At 40.1% G+C, this 24,344-nt stretch overlaps 2 protein-coding genes and 1 pseudogene across 2 annotated transcripts in view; 2 read left to right on the top strand and 1 right to left on the bottom strand.

Moving 5' to 3' along the window:
* The window catches only part of LOC105813827 (schlafen family member 12-like), a 25,511-nt gene extending 21,283 nt beyond the window's left edge, over window positions 1-4,228 (top strand). The window contains exon 4 of the mRNA XM_012648628.1: window positions 3,696-4,228. Within this exon, the coding sequence (XP_012504082.1) occupies window positions 3,696-4,228 (533 nt within the window). The remainder of the gene's footprint in view (window positions 1-3,695) is intronic.
* An 11,435-nt stretch (window positions 4,229-15,663) lies between these two features.
* Window positions 15,664-16,362, bottom strand: LOC105813861 (annotated as a pseudogene).
* A 7,017-nt stretch (window positions 16,363-23,379) lies between these two features.
* Window positions 23,380-24,344, top strand: part of LOC105813826 (schlafen family member 13-like) — a 10,698-nt gene continuing 9,733 nt past the window's right edge. Inside the window, exon 1 of the mRNA XM_012648627.1 lies at window positions 23,380-23,418. The gene's annotated coding sequence lies outside the window, so the exon portion shown is untranslated. The remainder of the gene's footprint in view (window positions 23,419-24,344) is intronic.

The raw sequence follows: 24,344 nt of genomic DNA, 5'->3' as shown, positions 1-24,344 counted from the left end.
GATCAACAGTTCACTGCTTCTTGTTTTTTTCTACCCACTTAGAAGAAGATAGATATTCCATATAGCAAGCACATTATCTACTTTCAGTAGCCCTACCTGGTGCAAACATTCAATTAACCCTAGATGTTTCTTCCCTACCATGTCTTTACTAGCAAGGAATGCCTGTTCAGTCCTCCTTTTTCTTTCTGAGCTTAATTTTAGTAACTGACCACTTCTTTCTCTCAGGAACACCTGCCCCTTTTACTTACCTGCCCCTACACCGTTCTTTACCTCCTTTCCATTTATTTCCTATAAAACCTCTTCCCTCTTCCTCTTGCATTTGTGAGCCAAATGTAACCCTACTTTATACCAATAAGAAAAGAATAATACTGGTGTTTTATCTGGTTTTGGAAAAGGAAAGCCTCAAACAAAATTAGACCAGCACCAGCAACTTACAAAATCTCTGAAAATGGAAGCTTCTTCCTCAGAACCTTACAAAACTCAGCTTTCCTTCACTAGCCATCACCACTTCTAATCTGACCTGCTTTTAAAATAAATCCAATTATATGGTAATGTATTACATTACTATTAATGCATTTTACTGTTAATTTTCATTCCAAGTATAGAGTGTTTTAGCAGCATCAAGGATTAATTTTACAATTTGTATATGCCCTGGGAATATAACCTAACACTGTTTTTATTAGGAAAACAGGGTTAGTTTTAAGTAGACTTTTGATATACTGTATGTTAGTTAGTTGGGGGTCTCCCTTGTGCCAAATTAAGAATGTGATTTTTGTTTTCTAAGGTTTTTCCAAAGAGCTTCCTGAAGAATGGACCTCTCAAACAAGTATGTTGTCACTTATTGTTGTTGTCATTTGTTGTTCCCTCTAGTTGGCCTCCTTATAAACGTAACTGGGAAAGTCAACAGCAGAGATGTCCCCATGCAGGTAGTTTAATTCTAACTTCTTTGGACTTGGCGTGACTATGTTCAAGACTTCTCTTCAAGTCAGCGCTATCTTCAAATTTGTTTTCAGAGCACATTCTTATGCTTATGGGAATTCTTTGGTATTTTTAGTCATTGAATCTGTCAAATTCTAATTCTTTAGATTTGGATTAGAAAGTTCCTGGTATAATAGGAACTCTTTCACTTGAAAGTAAGAGCAATCCAACTCAGTTTAATTTAAACAGAAAAGGAAGTATACATATCGAATCACTGGGAAGTCTAGATTGAGACCCAGGTTTCAGGCATGGCCGTATTCAGGTACTGAAGAAATGCCATCAGTGCTCAGCATCTCTGATTTATCTATCTGATTTCGTTGTTGTTGATGGGCAATTGAGTTATTTCCCATTTGGTGCTATATGAACAGTTACCTTGAATATTCTCATTCAGTCTTCCAGTGCATATGTGCAAGATTTCTCTCGGGTGCACACCTAGGAGTAGAATTGTTGGTTCAGGAGTTGTGCAAATACTCACGTAATAAGGTAATGCCAAATCATTTTCTAAAGTAGATGGGTCACTTTACTCCCATCAACAATATATTAGATACAAATATAAAACACTGGAGAAAAAAAGAAAGAATATATTAGAAATGCCACATCTTCTCCAATTGTCAAACTTCCCTTCGTCTTTCTGCTTCTCTTATTTGATCTCCTTCTTTCCAGTTGAATGGATACAAAATGATATCTCTTTGTGGTATGCATTTCCCTGGTTATTAATTCAGTTGATCATTTCTCTATATACTTATTGCCAAATATATTTCATCATCTATGAAGTGCGTTTTCTTTTTTTTGCTCATTTTTCTAATAGGCTGTGTCTTTTCCTATTGATTTGTAGGAGTAATTTATAGATTCTAGAATAAAATCCTCTTAATCATAGGTATTATTACAGATTACAGATGTCTTCTCCAAGTTGGTGGCTTGCATTTTCTCTTAAGACATATTCTCCTAAGTAGTAGTTTTAAATATTAATATAGTCAAATGTATCATTTTAAAATTTTGTGGTTTAATTCTCTTTGTACCTTGTGTAAGAGATCCTTCTCTACCCTAGGGTTATAAAGAGATTTTCCTTTATTTTCTCCTAAACATTTTAAAGTTTTGCACGCAACATTTAACATTTAAAAAGCGCACTACAACTGAATGACAGTGATGTAGAGTGCTATCTCATTTTATTTCACGTGATAACACTTTCCCAGCTCCAGTTACTGAAAACTCCCACTCTTACCCATACTACTCCAGTGTATTACCAAGTACAGCTGACCCCTTGAACAAAGCATGGGTTTAATTTAAACTAGTTTACAGAATGTTTTTTTCTTTTTTATCATGAATAAATACTGAATTTTATGGAACACATTTTCCACTTCTGTTAACGTGATCATGTTTTTCCCTTTAATTTGTTAGTTGGCAAATGGTGTGTTAATGTTTTACATTAAACCATTTTTGCATTCCCGGAACAAATCTGATTGGATGTTGGAGTATTATCTCTTTCACACACATTTATTTAATTTGCTGATATTTAATTTAGAATTTTTGCATCTAAATTCATGAGTGATAAGGGCTAATAATAGTCCTCTTTCTTTCTTTGTCTAGTGTTTGTATCAAAATTATACTGAACTCAGAGTGAGCTGGGGATCATTTCCTCTTTTTCTATCTGTGTGAGCTACTGTACCTGGCCCAATATTGTAAGTTATAAAATACCCACATGATTTTTATCCATAGATTTCAATTTTCTGAGCTGTAAGAGAATCAGGACATCTTCATCTTTTCATTGATTTTCTTAATTCTTTTGGTTTTTGAAGATATTATAATTATTTTAAAGTCCCTCTTTGATAACTCCAGTATCAGAAGCACTTGTCAGTCTTTTTCTCTTATCTGTTGTTTCTCTTGTTTTCTAGCAATTTGTCCTGATTTTTATCTCGTCTCTTAGTTTTTAATTGTATCGTGGACTACAAATTATAGAGACTTTAGTAGATATTACATTTCTCCAAAGAGGATTACACTTTTTTTCTGGCAAGTGGATAGAGCACCAGTGATTATTTTTATTCTTTTGAAGTTTTCTTTTATGCTTTTCTAGGTATAATATCTTTTAATTTTGCTCTTATCACTAGGCCGTGGCTCTTCTGCAGCCTTCATTTAGGCAAAAGCCTTTCTACTTTTCTGGGTCTTGAATTCCAATCTGTAGCTCCTCAGCACCATGATGAGGCTGATAAAATTTATGTTCAGCTCTTTAGTATCCCAGTTGATATTTTCCTCTGTGTTTCCAGCACCTCACCTGTATTAGCCTGGTGAGTTGAGGGAAATTTGTACAAAAATCTTGGCTTCTTCTCTGCAGTTTCATCTTCTCTGGGATTTTTCTTCTCAAATTCCAGCTCCTTGGACAGCCCTGAATTCTGACCTCTTTTTTTCCTCAGTCCAGTAAAACTGCTGATTTCTGCTTGGGCTCTATTTATAATGCCATGTTATGGAAAATCTCCTCAGTGAAAAAGCAGGGGTGAATGTGAAGCTACTTCTTGTGCTTCCTTTCTATCAAAGGATGTAGCCCTTTCAGTCCTGCTTATATTGGTTGCTCTCCAGTTCTTTAAATTATTGTTTGCTATATTTTATACAGCTTTTGTAATTGTTTTTGGTGGGAGGGTTGGTCTGATATAAGCTACTTTGTCATGGGTTAAATTGGAAGTTCCCAGTGTTTTATAATTCATTATCATTATTTCCTTATCTAGGGGTATCAAAAGAGATAACAGACACTCCAGACACCTTCTTTGGAAGGCTGTTCTTACAACACGAAGGACTTAAACAATTAATACGTAAAGAAGTTCGGTCTGTCACGCAAGGTACGCTGATCTTCTCCTGGAGCTGGTCATCGGATCTGGGCTTGCAGAAGAACCAGACAGTCATCTGTGATGCCCTTTTGATTTCCCAGGGCGATCCACCAGTCCTATACACCTTTTTCAGGGCACTGGATGAGGAGATAGAAGACTATTCTACACAAACTGCCCGAATTTTAAAGCAGAAGCTAGTAAAAAATGGTGGTTACACTGGAAAATTTTTTATCAGGAGAAAGATCTTATGTTTGAGTCCTAATGGCAAGGAAAGCTGCCTGTATGATTCAGAATCGCAAACATCTTACCCTGAATGTTACCGTGGCGTAACCGCTGAAACAAGGATAGACTTGCTGAAGGCCCTTTTTAAAGGCTTTGGTAGTTTTCTTGTCTCTCAAATAATCGGTACAGATTATTTTCAGAGTAACAAATAGATATTTATGTCATGTACAAGGCACTTCTGAATCATGGGGGATGGACTGGGCTACAGAGATATTTTTTGTTATGTAGTTCACAGGTAAATTTTCTTCCATTTTTGAATTCAGAAAAATTGCAATACTTTTATTCTTAACGACAACAACGAAAATCTCTCAGGATATATCTAGAAAACCTTTATTACTTAGAAAAGATTATTGTGATGAAACTCAGCATTTCCATAGTGGACATGAAGAAGGCGGCAAAATTCATTATCTTGAAACAAAAACTGCAGGAATTCCCTGGATCTTCTTGCACTACTTTTACACTGTTGACTTGGCAGAGTTGTGGCTTCCCTAATTGTTCAGCTAGCGTCTTTAAAGAATTCACCAGAATGATTACTTAATTTTCCTACAAGCAGTTCTGAGTAAAGAAGGTGAGTTGAAAAAAAATCTGGAAAAATCTCTCTAACTTAGTTTTGGAAGAAAACAGCCAAGGTATATAAGTAGAAACTCATCAAGACACTGACATTTTCATCAAGAAAAGGAAGGAACACCTGAGTTTGACATTTCACGCTCATCTAAGTTGAGCTGAGGGACGAAGATGAAGCTCAATGGAGTGAGATACACCCTTGGTTGAGTGTTCTTAATTCATGTCTAGGACACTCAGTGGGGTTTTGGAACACAGTGTAGAGCCTAGATTCCCCAGAAGGGCCTCAGCCTTCTCCACTGCTGTGTCTGCTGCCAGAGAAAAGTAGACGCCAGATAGACAAATATAGAATCTAAGAAAACACAACAATTGGCCCTGTGACTATTATGCATCATTGTAAACTTTAGGGTGGTGATAGTGGAGAGTTTTAGAGAGTAGGGCATAAGTTGCCCTAAACAGCCTACAAAATATTATATTATGAGAGTAAGAAGGAAGAACACACGTGGAAGTATAAGGAGTCTTTGTAGGTTGGGCCACAGCTAAGTTTTTCGTTTGTATGTCATTAGATATGAGGCTGGGCGCAGCGGCTCATGCCTGTAATCCCAACACTTTGGAGGCCAAGGTGGTGCGAGAATCGCTTAAGGCCAGGAGTTCAAGACCAGCCTGAGCAACATATTGTGAGACCCCCATCTCTACCAAAAAAAAAAAAAGAAAAGAAAAATTAGCCAGGTGTGGTGGTGCATACCTGTAGTCCCAGCTACAGCTACTTGGGAGGCTGAGGGAGGAGGATTACTTGAGCCAGGAGTTTGAGGTTGCTGTCAGCTATGATGACATCACTGCACTGTAGCCCAGGCAATAGAGTGAGACTCTGTCTCAAAAAAAAAAAAAAAAGAATACAGAAAATAGATCTGAACTTTTGGGGGTCTTTAATATCTTCATGGAGTTGTAAAATGCGTTAAATGTATGAATTACATATATTAAGGTGGCAGGTCTTGTTATATTTTTGGAAGTTGTTAAGTGATTCATTAATAAGCTCTATGGACTGGGCGCATGGCTCAGTGCTAGGCCTATAATCCTAGCACTCTGGGAGGCCAAAACAGGACGATAGTTTGAGCTCGGCGGTTCAAACCAGCCTGAGCAAGAGCGAGACCTTGTCTCTACTAAAAATAGAAAGAAATTAGCTGGACACCTAAAAATATACAGAAAAAAAAAATTAGCCAGGCATGGTGGCGCATGCTTGTAGTCCCAGCTGCTTGGGAGGCTGAGGCAGAAGGATTGCTTGAACCCAGGAGTTTGAGGTTGCTGCGAGCTAGGCTGATGCCATGGCACTCTAGCCTGGGCAACTCTCAAAAAAAAAAAAAAAAACCAACTATGTATTCAGTTATTAAGTTTGAAATGTCCAATTTCCTGAAGTACTACATTTGACAGTTGGTATCTGTTACATTTCACTTTGACACGTCTTGTTTTATTTTTATTGTGAAGGTACATCCTCAGTCTTTCAAACACACGTTTTGGCTTGTGATTATCTTTCAAATTTGTTTTTAGAGCAATTTTTGTAAAACCGTGGATAAGTCAAAAATTCATGTTATTTTTGAATACGAGTTCCATCGTGGAACCAATGCAGCGCAAACAGCTCGAAATATCAACGAAGTATTTGGGAAGGATGTGGCTAATGAATGCACAGCACATCGATGGTTTGAGATGTTCCATTCTGGTGATTTTCATCTTGAAAATGAGCCATGTGGGTGGCCTGAGATCAAGGTGGATAATGATGAGCTGAAAGCCGTAGCGGAAACGAATCCATGCCAACCTACACATGAATTAGCAGCAAGGTTTGACGTTACTATTCCAACAATATTGGACCATTTGAAACAAATGGGTAAGGTAAAGAAGCTGGATAGATGGGTTCCACATGGATTAAACGAGCGTCAGAAGAGAAATTGTCGCGAAGGTTGCCTTTCTTTGTTGTCACGACATAAAGACGAACCATTTCTACACTGTATTGTTATGTGTGCTCCTGGAGGAAGGTGGATGCACTTAAGGTGTTGTCTGTAAAGTTTGTGTGTGATGGCAAAGTCTTGGAGCTGCTTATGTGTAGTCTGGAAAAGGTACCTTGTGTTCCTTCAGAGGTAGAGGAAAACTGCAGTCGAGAGGCCGTTGAAATAGGCACGGAACAGAACATATTAGCTGAATTTATAAGAACAAAATATTTGCCTGTTATTGATTGTATAGAGTTAGTAACATTAATAATATTAAATATTGGGTATAAGGGCCCTAGTTTTTGGGAACTGAAGCAAATTTCACCCTCGTTATGCTGTGGCAAAGAACTTGGCTGCATTGTGTCCATGCCCCAGGGCTTTGTGCAAAGCTAAACTTAAGAGTAGTGACCTAGGATGCACATATAGTGGTAACATTCATTGGGTGTTGGGCAGATGGGAGGGAGGAGGGGATGGGTATATTCACATCTAACGGGTACGGTGTGCACCGTGTGGGGGATGGACATGCTTAAAGCTCTGACTCAGATGGGGCAAAGGCAATATATGTAACCTAAACATTTGTACACCCATAATATGCTGAAATAAGAATTAATAAATAAAAAAGGAAAAAAAAGAGTGGTGACCTAGGGTATCTGACATAAGCAATTTCTAAGCAGCAAAACATTGAAGAAGTGGTGTGACTACTTTTAACAACTTACGATCACATATGGCAGCAAAGAAGTGACTGAAGGTGGAACTTATGATTAAATGGGAAACAGAGCATAAAAAATTGGAAAATTCCCACCCTGGCCATATGGTAGAGAAGGAAAAAGCATTTTCAGGAGAGAAATCCAGGGGTGCAGCCAAGGGACCCTTTGTTAAAGAGATTAACATGACTAAAAGGAAGGCAGGTACTAATAGTCAAGACAAGGGTTGCCACCTTGGGTTGTAGCTGCCTGTATCCCAGCTACTCAGGCTGGAGCAGCTGGAGCTCAGACCGCTCCAGGTACTGCTCAGGCAACCACTCCAGAGAGTAGAAGCCATAAGCCTTGGCAGCTTCCATGTTAAGCCTGCAGGGATCCAGAAAGCAAGAATGGCGGAAGCTTGGCAGCTTCCATCTAGATTTCAGAGGATGTATCAGAAAGTTTGGGAGTGCAGACAGAAACTGCCACTGGATGGAGTCACCACAGAGAGCCTCTACTAGGGCAATGCACTGTGGAGCTGTGGGAACAGGGCCACCTTCAAGACCCCAGAATTATAGAGCTACCAGCAACGTGCAACCTCAGCCTGGAAAAGCTGTAAATATTCGACTCCAAACTGTGAGAGCAGCTCCATGGGCTGTGCCCAGCAAAACCATGGAGATGGGGCTGCCTAAGACTTGGGAGCCCACCCCTCACACATGTGTGTCTAGGATGCAGGACATGGGGTCAAAGATTTTTTTTTTTGGACACAAAAATTCCAGCTTTTTTTATTCTTCCCTTTTACACAAAACAAAGTAGAAGAAACGATAAAGGATTAGAAATGCAATAGTAGTAGAATTCAGTAGAACTTGTATACACAAAAAAAATCTGGGTAGGAAGATGGGCTTATTTACAATGAGGAAACAAATGTAAAATTAAGGTAGTTTTCACATGAAACATTAAAAAAATCAAATATATGCTACAATGGGTACCACTGTTTACAGCAATATTAAAGGGGGAGAAAGTAACACTTAATAGGGACGGATATACCACAAGGTACAGGTTTTACAGCATCAACGCAATAAATTCACGAAACTATATTACAGCTAGTTAATCAGTTTAAGAGATGTTCCGAAATATGTCACATTTTTGGCCCTCAGAGGTTCACTCTTATAAATTTCAACTACTATAAATTTCTAGCTACTGAGAAGGAAAGAATGATTATAAGAGACTTTCCAAGGAATTACAAAATCTAAGTAGATCAGAGGCCAACTATCACCACCTCAAGTCTGTTGTCACCAACAGTCCTTGCATTTTTCGGAAGAATATCTAGGAAAAAAGTCAGACACCAGTGTAGTCACTATCTCCTATACCAAACCTATGGGGACTGAAGCAGCCAGGTAATTACTATAAAATGAGAATTTTGAGGACTACCTTTAAATCCTATTTATTAGGATTTTATTTATTCTGGTCTCAAAAATTAGTCAGATAAGATTATTTTCTACTGAAATGAATCTTGACTAAACATAGAAGACTTTTGGCCTTTACTGGCTAGTCTTGGAATAAAAGTCATAGATATAAGTCTCAACCTACTGTATATATTATAGCTAAGTCAGCTGAAAATGTAAAATTAAAAGTATGCTAAAAATCCTAAATATAATCTTTTGGAAGTCTGCTATTAAAAAGCCTTCACAAGAGCCACCAGCCCACAGCTCTGTGTCAAGTTTTTACTAGATTGCTGCAAATTTCATCTTTGCTGTTGTTCGGTGGTCCATTTATTGGAGCCAAAAATTCTAGACACTAGAATGGGAACAAGTCAGCCAAACACAAAAACATAACAAAACAGGAAACACTGGACGGAACAGATTGATCTAGATAGTAGATAATCAGAAACACCAAACAAATTACACCCATGATGGCAGGTGGAAACCAGGCTCTTTCCCACCGGAGGACTTTATCCGCCATCAGTATTGTTTCTCCCCATCCTTGCAGCTGCTCTTCCAGACTTGCAGTCTTAGCAGCCAGCAAGTTGGTGCTATGATTATCTCCCTCTGATGTCGTCCCTGAGATGCTGTCTCAGCGAACATAAGCCACCCTCCAACTCAACCCGCCTCCCAAAAACTGCAAGGCAATCTCAGGGCCCAAAGATTATTTTGAAGATTTAAGATTTAAGGTCTGCTTTGTGGGCTTTTGGACTTGCATGGGGCCTGTTACACCTTTCTTTTGGCCAATTTCTCCGTTTTGAAATGGGAGTATTTACCCAATGCCTGTACAGCCATTATGTCTTGGAAATAAATCACTTGTTTTTGAATTTGAAGGCTCATAGCTGGAAGTCTCGGATGAGAATTTAGACTTCGAACTTTTAACTTTGTGCTGGAACAGGTTAGGAGTTTTCGAACTGTTGGGAAGGGATGATTGTATTTTGCGATGTGAGAAGGGTATGAATTTTGTGGGGTCGGGCAAAATGTAAGTTTTGGATTTCCAATTGGATCAAACTATGGACCTTTGTTTTAATTTAGTTGCTGGAACGGGTTAGGAGTTTTCGAACTGTTGGGAAGGGATGATTGTATTTTGTGATGTGAGAAGGGTATGAATTTTGTGGCGTCAGGGGCAAAATGTAAGTTTTGGATTTCCAATTGGATCAAACTATGGACATTTGTTTTAATTTAGTTACACATTTTATATCTATATGTATATAATCTGTCATTACATCTATATTAAAATATTATATCTCTCTATATAACTTAGTTTATTTTCATTTTCTCTCCTGTGCTATAGTTTGAATATTTATGCCCTCCAAACTTCATGTTGAAATTTGGTCCCCAATGTTGGAGGTGTGTTTGGGACATGAGGGTGGTTCCCTCATGAATAGATTAATGCCCTGTGAGAGGGGTGAGTGAGTTCCTTTTCAAAGGCCAATGGAACATATACCAAGAGAGACCATAACCTGGGCCATACAACAAACCTCAACATATTTTTAAAAATTAAAATTATACATAGAACGTGTTCTATGACCAAAATAGAATCTAACTAGAAATCAATAACAGAAAGATAACAGGAATATCTCCAAATACTTGGAAACTAAAACACACTTCTTAATAATCCATAAATCAAAGAGGAAGTCTCAAGGGAAATTTTTAAAATGCATTTAAGTGAATGAAAATGAAAATAAAATACGCCAAAATTTGTGAGACATGGATAATGAGAGTGAGGAGAATCAGTGATGAGAGTGAAATTTAAGCACTAAATGCACACATTAGTGTGGTAGGCTGAATCATAGCTCCCCCAAAGATGTCCATCTTCTCATCCTGATACCTGTGAACATGTTGCTTACATAGTAAAAGGGACTTTGTAGATGTTAAATTAAGACTATTGTGATGGGGGGGTTATCTTGGATTATCCAGGTGAGTCCAATATACTCACAACTTGTAAGAAGGAGACAGGAGAATCAGAGTCAGTGAAAGAAGATACATAAGGATGGAAGAATAGGTCAGAGAGGGGAGAAGATACTACACACTGTTGGCTTTGAAGATGGAGGAAGGAGCACAAACCAAGGCATACAGTCAGCCTCTAGAAGCTAGAAAAGGCAAGAAAATGGACTCTCCCCTAGAGTCTCCAGAGGGAACACAAGCTGGCCGACACCTTGATTTTAGTTCAGTGAAAATGATTTTGGATTTCCAACTTCCAAAACTGTACAACAACAAATTCATGTTGTTTCAACTTGCTCAATTTGTGGTAAACTATTATAGCAGCAATAGGAAACTAATGCAATTAGAAAAGAAGAAAAGTCTCTAAGCTCCCACCTCAAGATCATAGAAAAGTAGAACAAAATAAACCCAAAGCAAGCAGAAAAGAAGGGAATAAAGATAAGAGTAAAATTCAGTGAAACTAAAATTGGAAAAGCAATAGAAAAATCAATAAAATGAAGAGCTGGTTCTTTGAAAAGATCAATTGGCAAACCTCTAGCAAGACTGAAAAAGAAAGAAAAGAGAGAACACATAAGCTACCAATATCAGGAACGAAACAGGGAATATCAATACAGACCATCCAAGCATCCAAAGGATAAGGGAATACTAGAAAAAACTCTGCACACATAAATATGACAACGTACATGAAATGAATCACATCCTAAAAAATACAAACTATCACAACTCACACAATACGAAATAGGTAGTTTGAATAGCCCTATAACTATTGAGGAAATTGAATGTGTCATTAAAAAAAAACCCCCAAAGAAGTATTCAGGCCCAGACGATTTCACTGGAGAAGTCTACCAAGCACTTTTAAAAAATTAACATCAATTTTATACATTCTTTTCCAAAAAATAGAAAAGAGAACACTTGCCAATTCATCTTATGGATTCATTTATAGAATTCATTTCTAGTATTACCTAATACCCAGACCAGACAAGGACAGTACAAAGAAAGAAAAACTAGAGACCAGTATGCCTCATGAATATAGATGTAAACATTCTTAACAAAATATTAGCAAGTAATATTCAGCAATATGTAAAATGACTTATATACCAGGATTTATTCCAAGGATGCAAGTTCCAGGGCTCACTATTTGAAAACTGATCAATGTAATCCACCATATATTACCAGGCTAAAGAAGAAAAATCTACATGACCTTGGGTTGGTGATGAGTTATTATATATAATACTAAAAGCATGATCCATGAAAAATATTGGCATGTTAGACTTAATTGAAATTAAAAATTTCTGCCCTGAGGAAGACACTGTTAAGAGAATGGAAAGACAGACCACAGGCTGGGAAAAAATATTTGGTAAACACGTATCTGATAAAGACATATTCCAAATATACAAAGAACTTTAAAAACTCAATAATAAGAGAACAACCCAATTAAAAATAGGAAAAAGATCTGAAAGAACACCTCTCCAAAGATGAATATTGATGGAGAATAAGCATAGGAGTAGATGCTCAATATTATGTGTAGGGAATTATATATTAAAACAAAGAGATACCACTACACAACTATTAGAATGGCTAAAATCCAGACAAAAACCCCGAAAACAAAGATAAAAAAACCTGACAATACCAAACGCTGGAGAGGATGGGAAGCAACAGAAACTTATGCATTGCTGCAGGTGGAAATGCAAAATGGTACAACTGCTTTGGAAGTCTGTTTGGCAGCTTCTTACCAAAAAAAAAAGAAAAGCCTTACCATATAATCCAGCAATCACACTGCTAGGTATTTAGACAAATGCGTTGATAAATTATATCCACACAGAAACATGCATATGAATGTTGATAACAGTTTTATTGATAATTGCCCCAAACTGGGAGCAGTCAAGATGTCCCTCAATAGGTGAATGGATAAACACACTGTGGTATATCTGTACAGCGGAATATCATTCTGAAATAAAAAGAAGTGATCTTCAAGACACAAAAATACATTGAGGAAACCTAAATGCAAAGGCAAAACTTTAGGGACAACAAAATGATCAATGGTTACCAGGGGTTTGGGTGTCATCAACTGTAACAAATAGATCACACTAAGGCAAGATGTTAATAATAGGAGAAATTGGAGGCAGGGGGAAGGTGGGATTTGGAAACTCTCAGTACTTTGTGTGCAGTTTTCCTGTAAACCTAAGACTTTTCTAAAAAATAAATTATATGAATTAAAACAAACTTTTTGCTTTGCAAAAGAACTTGTTAAGAGGATGAAAGATGATCCAAAGACCGGGAGAAAATATTTGCAAACCACGTATCTGACAAAGCACTAGTATCCAGTATGTATAAAAAACTCTCAAATCTCAACAGTCAACAAACAAGACTATTAGAACTTGAGCAAGAGACATGAAGAGACGTTGCACTGAAGAGGACATACAGGTGACAAATAAACACAAACACATGTGGCAGGTAAGATAAGGTGAAGGCCAGACCAAGGCTGACAGATTTACGTGATAAAGCCACAGTGAACCCTTTTTAGATTTTTGTCATTTTATTATTCACACAAACAGTGAAGGGAAGATTAGAAAGATGCCAGGTCTTCATGGTCCTTGTTCTATACACCAGAAAAGATGCACTGAAAAAAAAAAAAAACAGCCACATCTCCGGTGTAAGTGGTGAGACACCTCACTGCTTAGGAGTCCACTCTAGAGGGCAGCTACATGGTTTCATGGTCTGCAGCTAAACCCTGAGGGTGTAGCCCCTCAGAACCTGTGAGCCAAAGAGGACCTGTCTCATGACAGCCTCTCAACAGACTTGGGGGACAAAGGGACATGGCCTTGCAGCAGCACCTCACAAGCCAACCTTCCTTTGCTCAGGGAGGACCACAAAGCATTCTGCCAAGGTTCAGATTAGCTGCAGTTCAAGCCTTGCCTCTGTGGCTTATGTCGATACACTCAAAATAACCTTAAGTAAAACCAAACCAGCAACCAGAATGTAATCTCTTATGTTCCCACTCCATTCATGCCCCAAGGCAAGTCTTCCTGAAGTGAAAGCAGACTGAGGAAGACTGTGGAGAAGACAGAAGAAGGAAGCTAATGACGGAACTAATGGTGATCCAAAACCGTCACCAAGAAGACTAAGTGAACCCTAAGTCTGAAAATACTAAAAAAAACAAACAAAAATAAGTGTTGTAGTAGATTAGAGCACAGACTACAGTTAAAGGACTTAATAGATAATGGAAACTGTGTGATATGCATAGCAGTGATCAGGAGAAAATTCATAGCATTAAACATTTTGATCAGTAAAAATGAAGGAATGGAAATAAATTAATTAAATACCTGTGATGGTTAATGTTAGGTGTCAACTTGATTGGATTAAGGGATGCCCAGATAGCTGGTAAAGCATTACGTCTGCGTATGTCTGGAAGGGTGTTTCTAGAAGACTGGTATTTGAATCAGTGGACCGAGTAAGGAACATCTGCCTTCACCCAATGTGGGCAGGCACCATCCAATCCTTTGAGGGCCCAGGTAGAACAAAAAGGCAGGGAAAGGCGAATTCTCTCTTTCTTCTGGGGCTGGGACACCCATCTTCTCCTGATCTTGGACATCGGAACTGCAGGTTCTCTGGCCTTTGGACTCTGGGACTTGCCTAGCAGCCCCCGAGGTTCTCAGGCCTTCAGCCTAGGACTGAGACTTACTGTCAGCTCCCTTGGATCTCAAGCCTTTGGACTTGGACTGAGCCATACTGCCAGCTTCCCTGACTCTCCAGCTTGTAGACAACCTATTGTGGGGACTTCGCAGCCTCCATGATCATGTGAGCTAATTCCTATAGCAAATCCTTTGTCTCTCTCTCTGTCTATCCATCCATCCTATTGGTTCTGTTTCTCTGACTAATATATACCCAATTCAAACAAAATAAAACAAAATGGAAAAAGAACAACAAAATAAATCAAAAAGAAGTGCAAAGAAGGAAAAAATGAAGATAAAAGCAAAACCCAAGGAAGTAGAAAATTGAAAAATAATAGATCAAAGTAATAAATCAAAATTCTATTTTTTTAACAGTATCAAGAATAATCTTTATTAAGACCACAATTAGTGTTTTAAAAACATCCCGGAATCCACAGGAAACAAGTGCTGGGGAATAAACATGGAAGCATAAGAGCAAATAGTGCCCTGGTGTGTGATGTTAAACTTTTCATTTGTTTCATTAAATCCATCTTTTCTCCAATTTAGGCAAAGGTTGTATAGCAAAAGATGACATTTGTCATGGGTGGTTCATAAAATGGCAGTGGCTATGCTTCCGAATCTTGTTCACAGCGTCTTCCAGGCACATTATGTAATACTGAGACATCCTGGTTTGCTCCCTGGGAGGAAACCAGATGATGGTTCCAATGTTACAAGAGAAACAGACATGGAAACCTTGTTCTTGTGACTAGTCCTCATAGATGTGTGACTTATCTATATGCTCAATGGGCTAAAGAGAAACAACAAATTATGTGTAATTAGAGAAAAAATAAATTCAGTTCTTTTCAGGCATAAATGTGTATTTAAAATTTCCTAGTAAACAAATAATACTTCTACTAATATAAGTGAAGAATCTCCCATATTTCCAAATGATGTTGAACAGACCTTATAATGAATTTTATATTTGATCTCTTTTTTGTAAATATGGTTGTGAAAATTGAGTTATACATTCTTCTTTTTAAAAATTCTCCCCTTAACACACACTTGTCAGACAATGTGGCACACTACGCGACACCACCAGGGAGATGCCTGAGAAGGCAGATGTGCCCTCCTCACTACCTCCCCCACTTTGTTTTACTTTGGGGATTTAACATCAAAATATAAACTCTTGGAAGGTCTTAATCTTTTCACAAAATACGATAGCTTTATGTTATAAAAACATTAGTTCGTTGTCAAAGGTTATGTTCTTCCATCCTCATCTGTCACCAGCTGTCAGCATCTTCTTTACAGATCAGTCTTTTCTTCGTAACGACACCTGCACGCGGCTCGCTGACTGTCCAGGTAGGGTTTACAGCCTAAATGTATGATGCTGTCAAACAAGAGCTCCACCGTTTTCTCACATGCCTGGACGTGCTGGGCCAGTCCCAGTGTTTTCTGCACGTCCCGGCAGATCTTGGACGGGCAGTACTGGAACTCCTCATCACAGTCATTCTTGCTTTGGCCACAGGTCTCATAGCACCTGTGGTGTTGGTTGCAGCACTTTGTCAGGGAAGGGATCCCAATGTTAAGATGAACACCGAACAGTGGAGAGCCACAGCCATTCGGCGGGGAGGGTTTATAACCGTAACGTGGGAAGGGCTTGGATCCGTCGCTGCGCTTGTACTGGCAGAGCCCGTCCTCGCCTCCCAGGAGGTCCAAGGCGGCGTTCAGGTACGTGTCTACCTTGTGCACGCCGTTGAGGTTGGTCTTCAGCGTGACCCTCCCGTCGGTGCTCTGGGCCTGCTCCTGGCATCCGACGGCGGCGGCCAGCAGGGCCAGCAGGAGCCGGAGCGCGGGCCGCGGGAGCCGGGCCATCCGCGCAGCGCCAGGCCGCGCCGGGCTCCTCGGGCCCCCGAGCCGCGGCGGCGGGCGCGCCCCCACGGAGCCCCCGGGACGCCCTAGGCAGCTGCGCGGGTCCCGGCGTGTGCGGCCGCCGCCGGCTCCGCACCCACGCCTCCTTCCCAGCCCGCGGCACCCACGCTGCGCTCACAGAGCCGCCTCCCGGCGGCAGCGCCGCAGCGGAGCCGCGCGCCCGGCGCCGAAAAATTCTATTTTTTGAAGAAATAAACTGGAAACCCACTAGCTAACTTGATCAAGGAAAAAGGGAAAATACTAATATGTAAATTAAGAACTAACAAAAAGAAACAGAAACTGAAACAGAAGAAATTTTTTAAGCCAGGAGACTACTTTGAAGATTTCTCTGCACATGAATTTTTGTTTTTTTGAGACGGGGTCTCACTCTGTTGCCCTGGGCAGAGTGCAGTGGCGTCATCCTAGCTCACTGCAACCTCAAACTCCTGGGCTCCAGGGATCCTCCTGCCTCAACCTCCTGAGTAGCTGGGACTACAGGCACATGCCACCATGCCCGGCTAATTTTTCTAGTACAGACTGGGTCTCAATACTGCTCAGGCTCGTCTCAAACTCCTGACTTCAAGTGATCCTCCCACCAGGCTCCCAGAGCGCTAGGATTACAGGCGTGAGCCACTGTGCCTAGCCTATGTACATGAATTTTAAAACCTAGAAGAAAGGATAATTTCCTAGGGAAATACAGATGACCAAAACTGACTCCATTAGAGATAGAAAGCTTAAACATACCAAATTTCACAAAAGAAACAGAGATAAATGAGGCAATGCAAAAGGAATACGTGTCAAAGTAGTCTGAGCCCCTGCTCATGCACCATCCTTGGGTCTTACCGACCTGATCAAGCCTAAGCTTGAGTGCAGCTTCTTTAGCATTCTGGTGGGGCCACTTCTCTTGAGAAAAACTGACAGGAATAAGATTAGTGAGATGGTCTCGAGACTACAACTGATACTTTGTCTCTCTCTTCTACCACTGCTTCTAGATCTCCTCCCTCCCCTTGCTAGCATTTCTGCTGCTCTGGTGGCTTCCTGGTGGGATGACCTAGTCCCCATTGCTTAGGAGTCTGAGTCTCTGGCACCCAGCCCTTCTCAGGTTTTGGCAAATCACGTATCTGACAAAGGAAATAAACGTATTCAGAATCTACAAAGACCTCTCTAAACTCAACAGTAAGAAAAGAAGCAATCCAGTAAAAAGAAAACGTGGGCAAAAGATTTTAACAGCTATTTTACAAAAGAAGATATATGAGTGGCAAATAAGCACATGAAAATATGCTCGAAGTTATTGGCCAGTAGTGAAATGCAAATTAAAACCACAGCGAGTAGCATGACACATATTAGCGTGGCTAAGGCAAAAAAATAACGGACAATATAAAGTGCTGGCAAGGATAGGGGCTCTCACACATTGCTTGTGAGAATGCAGAATGATCCAGCCACTCGGGAAAACACTTGTGTGGTTTCTTATTTTGTAAGAAACATACACTTACTATGTGACCCAGCAAGCCTACTACTAGGTATCTATCCTTGAAAAGTGAAAACTTATGTTCACACACAAACCTATACATGAATATTTATAGCAGTTCTGTTCATAATCAACAGCTCTCGGAAACAACCTAAATGTCCTTCAGTAGGTAAATGGTTAAACAAACTGGTACATCCAAACAATGGAATACAACATGGCAATAAAAAAGAATGAACAACTGATACATATAACAAGGATGAAAAGCAAAGCTGTTATGCAAATAAGCCAATCTCAAAAGGTTACATACCATTTGATTACATTTACATGACATTCTGGAAAAGGCAAAACTGAGGGCAGAGAACAAATCAGTGTTTGGCAGGAATTGGAGCTGGGGGAAGCTTGACTATAAAGGGGTGGCATGAGTTTTTTTTTTTTTTGTAGTGATGGAACTATTCTATATCGTTATTTGTGGAGGAGGCTACATGATTCCTTACATGTGTTAAAATTCATAGAACTGTACATGACAAAGTAGATTTTTCTGTACATAAAAAAGGAAATTCTCCTGTATTTCTGTAAAGGATTTAAAAAGGCAGGGAAATGTGAACTGGGAAAAAGGAAGACATCTCATACAAAATAAAAGAGAAAGTGAGTAACCTCATTTGCAAAGATACATTTTATTTAACTTATGGAATCTGAACTTAAGAAAGGTTCCCACATAACTGGTCAGGTCCTGGATATATTGGTCATATCATTGTGACCTTAATCATTTTCCACCTATGTCTAAGGGAAAGGTTAACACCCATGGCATAGTGGGAATATCATGATTTTGTCTTTAAAAAATACTTCCCTATATTATCTTTAAAAGTTTACTGATTTTGCCTTTGGCATTTATATTTTTCTTCTACCAGAACTGATTTTGGAGTGAGGGATGCAAATTAATTTTGATTTTTACAGGGACAAGACATAATCTCAGCACAATGTATAAAAAATCTCTCCTTTCCCCATTGATCTGCGATGCCAACTCTGTCATAGGTTTTCCATAAATAAGTGAGTCAGATATAGGCTCTATATTTTATTCCATTGTTGCACTATTTGTCCAATTACTATTCCTTTATGATAAAATTTGATATCTGTCCATACCTTATTTTTCCTTTTCAGAAATGTCTTAGCTCTTACATATAAATTTATAATTAGTCTGTCAAGTTCCATGAAAATACTATTGGGATTTAAAAATGAATCTCAATAGATCTACCAATCAATTTGAGGAGAATTGATGTCTTTCATATATTGAGTCTTCCAATCCACAGACATGGTATATGACTTAATGTATTTATTTATCATCTTTCAATAAAGTTTTATAAACTTTCCCATAAACACCTTTCAGATCTTTTCTTAATTTTTTCCCCCGACACTCCTAGCAGCTGCCTTATGTTCCCTCAAAGACCCTTCCATTTGTTCCTCCAGCCCTAGGGGTAGTGGCTCTTGGCTGTAGTTACCTCCATAATACCTTGGTGTTACCTCTCTGCCTTTTCCATTATCTAATTTAAAAGTCTGTATACCTAGGGCATAGTTCTCTATTTTAAAATCTCTCTCTTCAAAATAACTGGTCTTCTGACAGTACCTTGACTAGTATAGAAATTATTCTCTAGAGTGATCCCAGGAAACAGATCCCCAAAGATAGGAATTTAGTACTGTTAGGTTGTGTCTTTGGGTATCAGTTCTTTCATTTAACATTGTGCTGGAAGTCTTGGCCAATGCAACCATACAAGAAAGGGAATAAGAGAAAAGTATGTAGATTAGAAAAGAATAAATAAAACTGTCATTATGCACATTTGATATTATTGCATTCTTAGAGTAACTAAAAGAATATATAGCTCACTTTTGAAAATTAACTACAAAGTTTAGCAAAGTTGGTGAAAAATAGGTTTAAAAAGTCAACTGTATGTTTGTAAAGCAAAAACAAGTAAATAAAATTTTTGTAAAAACAGAAAGAAAATAAGAGGCACAAGAAAAACTCCTTTATTGGCTTGTTTTCTATGCATTTTTGTTCCAATTTTTTTTAGCGGTAGCTCTAGGAATTACAATATGTATCTTTAACTTATCACAATTAAATAATATTACATGACTTGATGCATAATAAAAGAACCTTAAAATGATATATGCCTATTTTTTCCTTCTATCCCTTATGCTGTAATTATCACAATTTTTATTTCTACATCATGCCATACGCACCACAATACATAGTTATTTTTTCTTTAAACAATCTTTTTTTTTTTTTTGAGATTGGGGTCTCACTCTGTTGCCCAGGCTAGAGGGCAGTGGCATGATCATAGCTCACTGCAGCCTCCAATTCTTGGGCTCAAGAGATCCTCCCTCCTCATTCTCCCAAGTAGTTGGGACTACAGGTGTGCACCACCACGCCTGGCTACATTTTTTATTTTTTGTTGAGTTGGGGTCTCACTATGTTGCTCAGGCTGGTCTCCGACTCCTGACCTCAGGTGATCCTCTGCCTAGGCCTCCCAAAGTGCTGGAGTTACCACCACACTTGGCCTAAACGATCATTTTAAAAATGAAACAGTGTGAAAGAGTATGTTTTATATTTATCTTCATATTTACTATCTTTAGTGTCTTCATTCTTTTACGTAGGTCTGAGTTCAATTCTGGTATCCTTTTCCTTCAACCTAAAGAGAACTTCCTTAACATTTTTGTGTAAGACAGACTTCCTGGTGACAAATTCTCTAAGATTTTTGTCTGAAAATGTCATTATTTTGCCTCCATTTGGGAGGACTTTTTTTTTTTTTTGGATGGTTATAGAATTCTAGATTGACAGTCTTTTCCTTTCAGGCTTTATAGATGGTTTTGGTTTAGATACAGATTTGTATAAACAATCTGCAAACAACATTTTAGAGAAAAGTGGAGAAACTTAAATAGGATGACATGAAGATTTACTGAAATGGAAAGGTGGAGGTCATTGAAAAAAAGGAGGTTATGAAACAGTATGTGCATTATGATCTCATTTTTATAAAAATATGTTACATATACATAGAATATGTAATAAATTATATACATATATAGAATATATGTATGCATACATATACACATGATCTGGAAAGATATATACAATAAGACTTGAAGAGTGGTCAGCAGTAATCTCTGAGGGGGAGTACAGCAAGACATTTTATTTTCTCACTTTCACTTCCACTGGAGCCTGGTTGACTACCGGGAATTAATCGCGTAAATCAGCTCCTGCCCTTGGGCTACTCCTCGCCAGCGGGAACCGGGCCTACAGGCAGGGACGCTGCGGACGCCGGCCCACTGAGCGCTCAGCCAAGCACGGGGAGTTACGAAATCCAAATACTCAGACAGAAACTTGGCAGTGTGCGAAAGGTCTGTGACAGGGCAATCAGAAAGCAGGTTGGTTTTCTCAGCGCACAAGCAGTCTGACGGTGACCAGGGTTGACCCGAGCACAGCCCAAGGTCGCCGCCAAATCTCACTCTACAGCGGGCACAGAGCAGCCCCGCCTCGGCCGCCCAGCTGGGAGGAACCCTGCCACAGACCGATCGCGGTCTGGTCCGCGCACCTGCATTATGGTGGTGGGGGATCCGGGACAAAAGCGGAGGCTCAAATTCTTGGCTCCGTCTCCAAGACCCACTTTCTGGGGCGGTGGGGACAGAACCCCAGCTTGGGATCTGGGGCAGTTGGAGCGGGTTAGAAGGGGAACGCTTGGGTGAGAGTTCGGCCGGACCCCCCTGAAGGGTCCCGGGCAGGAGGGACAGCAGGCGCCAGGGAGGGGACGGTGAGGGAGGGTGGCTTCGAGAAAGGACCCGGCGGGCTGCGCCGGGAGCGCAGGAGCAGGACGGCTGCGTGAGCCTGGGGAAGCTCTTTTCATCTTCTGAATAATCTTTATTGCTACTTTTACTGTAATTTAGACAGACAGATGGCAGGGAGGAGCGAGGAGACCGGGAAAGGCGGGAAGGAGGCAGGAGGCGGGAAGCAAAAGGGAACTGGGAACCGTCCCCTCCTCCAGAAGGCGGTCACGAGGTTGGCGCTTCCTTTCAAAAGGCGGAAAAGTTTCCCGGGCTTTATTAGACACTCCGATTGGTCAGTGCACCCGCGGCGTCGGCGCCAGCCGCTGGTATACAAGGACCGGACGCCAGCGCCTCCAGGGAAACGCGGCGGGGACCTCTGACGCGCTTGAGTGGAAAGGTAAGAGGGGGATCCCAGCTCTTTTTTCCGAGTTCGCAGAGTTCCCGCTTCTCCCCAGCCTCAGGGTCTAGACTGGCCCGAACCCCCACGGGGCGGAGACCCGGGCGGGGGTAGCAGAAGAGAGCCGCCGCGACCCGGGGCCGCATCCTTGCGTTTCTCTCCTTGCCGGGAGGCCCAGCTAGTTTGCTCAGCAAAGTCCCTAAAAGGCGGACTGTGGAGGGCTGGGCGGCAGGGCGTGGGGGTGAGTGGAAGGGACTGCGGGCGGGCTTGACCTGTGCATCTGCTCTGCGTGGAAAGCAGGAAGAGCCCCCGTACAGCCGCCCGGGTTTCTGCGGGGGCGCAACGGGACGCCCAGCCCTGGACGCCCGCAGGGCCCACTGCCCTTTGGACAGATCCCGGGGCACTGAAGGCCGGGTCTTCCCGAGTTTTTGGAACTGTAGAATTGAGAAACAAGCTCTGCAAGTGATCGTGTGACTGACCAACACAGTAAATAATTGTCCTTAATCTAGGAGCTAAAAAGCAGAATTAAAATTGCCATTACCCTGGCAAGGGTAGAATTGCCATTACCCTGGGAAGTTTATAATTTAGAGAGGGAAGAAATGAAAAAAATGTCTTCCTTGCACAAGGTCTGTAAAATGCAAGGGTGCTATTGGGGAAGGGCAAAGAGCTCTGTGATTTTAGTTTCCCAAGAGGTCACTTCTGTCACAGCCCATTTCCCTTTCTGTTTGTTTCTCCTGAGGCTAGCTATCCCCACCTGTTTCCCTCCAACCTTCATCCCACGGTTGGGAGCCAGTTTGTGCTGTCCTGACTTTACCTACAATACACCTGTTTCTACCTACAACACACCTGCGTGGGAGGCCTGAACCGTTTCCATCAATTTCCACAGAGAAGTGAGAGGCAAGAAGGTCACCTTTCTCTAATTATTCTCATGCCTTTGTGCTGGCCACTTACCAACTAGCATCCATTGCCCCAAGGGGCTTCTCACAGGCCCACCTCCACACCCCAACCCCTCAAACCGGGGTCCCTGGATTCTGGGGCATTTCTTTCCATGTTTATCTAGCAAACTCTAGTACAATAGGTTTACCTTGTGTCATGTAGCATTTTAAATGCTTTACAAATATTACCTCATTTAATTCTCACAAAAACCCTGTGAGGTAGGTTTTTTGTGATCGCTATTTTGCTTAAGTAGAGAGAGGTCAAGTAAATGCCCCAAACCACACAGCTAATAATTGGCAGAGCTAGGATTTGAACCCAGAAAGTCTGAATCTTCATCCCTGACCTCTGCTGCCTTTCTCTCTACATATGTTTTTGTACATAGGTCCTTCAGAACTGGTTTTGGTGGAGGGAAACAGCAGATAGTGCTAATTCACTGTGTTGGTGGGAACTCTGGATACATTTAAAGGTTGGAGAAAGTTATCCTGTAAACCAAACAAAAGCAGGTGCTTTTGTTTTTACAGTACTTTGGTAAGTGTCTGGATTTTTTTTTTTTGAATTCTCAGTTTTTTATTGACTTAGTTCAATTTTATTTACAGTTTCAAATTTACATGGAAAATATCTCTACAAAGAATCTTCAAGTGGCATTGATCGTAATTTTCCTTTAAATCTAAGAATAGAGATGGAAATAAAGTTCCCTGGGCCTTTTCTGCCTGCAGGAGAATCTAAACACGTGGGTGTGGTTGCCATTTTGAATACAATTACCAATGAATAAATATTAGCATATACTTCTTTAATATTAAAGTGTATGGGGCAAAGAGAAAATATCTAACTTTGAAGTCCCCATATATCAAAACAAATATTTTACAAATGACAAGGATGTTTTAGTGATCTTAGAATGCAGAACGGAGTTGGGAGAAGTATAAATTTCTTTGTAAGGGTCTATATTAGGCAAGAGGGTAAGATTGTAGATGTGCCAGCCTTCATTTTTATCTAACAAATTTCTTCTAATATCCTCACTGCTCCGTAGTCTCATTCTTTCTGTCACCTGCATAAATATCCACCTCATCTGTTTGGAGGTACTGGCATCTACTAACAAGTGAGAATTGCAATTTCAAGCCTTTAGGATAGATTTTTGTAGGAAAGGAAAATAAAGCTGTGATAGTCTACTTATACGGTTTGTATATATCCCTAATGACTTCAAAATAGTTTTTGAATTTACTGATTGTTCTAAATTCTATGTTTTTGTAAATTTTCAAATAATACTCCCATTTGTCGATTGTATTAATCTTTTAAGAAAACGCTTAATCTTGATTATTCATAATTTTTCATTTCTAATTTACTCTGCCCCTTATTTCCTTTATTCAGTAATAGAATCCATTGTCCTTTTTACTTTGTTTCCATCCATTAGATACCTGCTGCCCTCACTCTCTGTCCTGTTTATCTTAGAATGTGTA

Source organism: Propithecus coquereli, unplaced genomic scaffold, assembly GCF_000956105.1.
Source record: "Propithecus coquereli isolate 6110/MARCELLA unplaced genomic scaffold, Pcoq_1.0 Scaffold291, whole genome shotgun sequence".
Classification (NCBI taxonomy): domain Eukaryota; kingdom Metazoa; phylum Chordata; class Mammalia; order Primates; family Indriidae; genus Propithecus; species Propithecus coquereli.
This window is presented reverse-complemented; position numbering and strand designations above follow the sequence as displayed.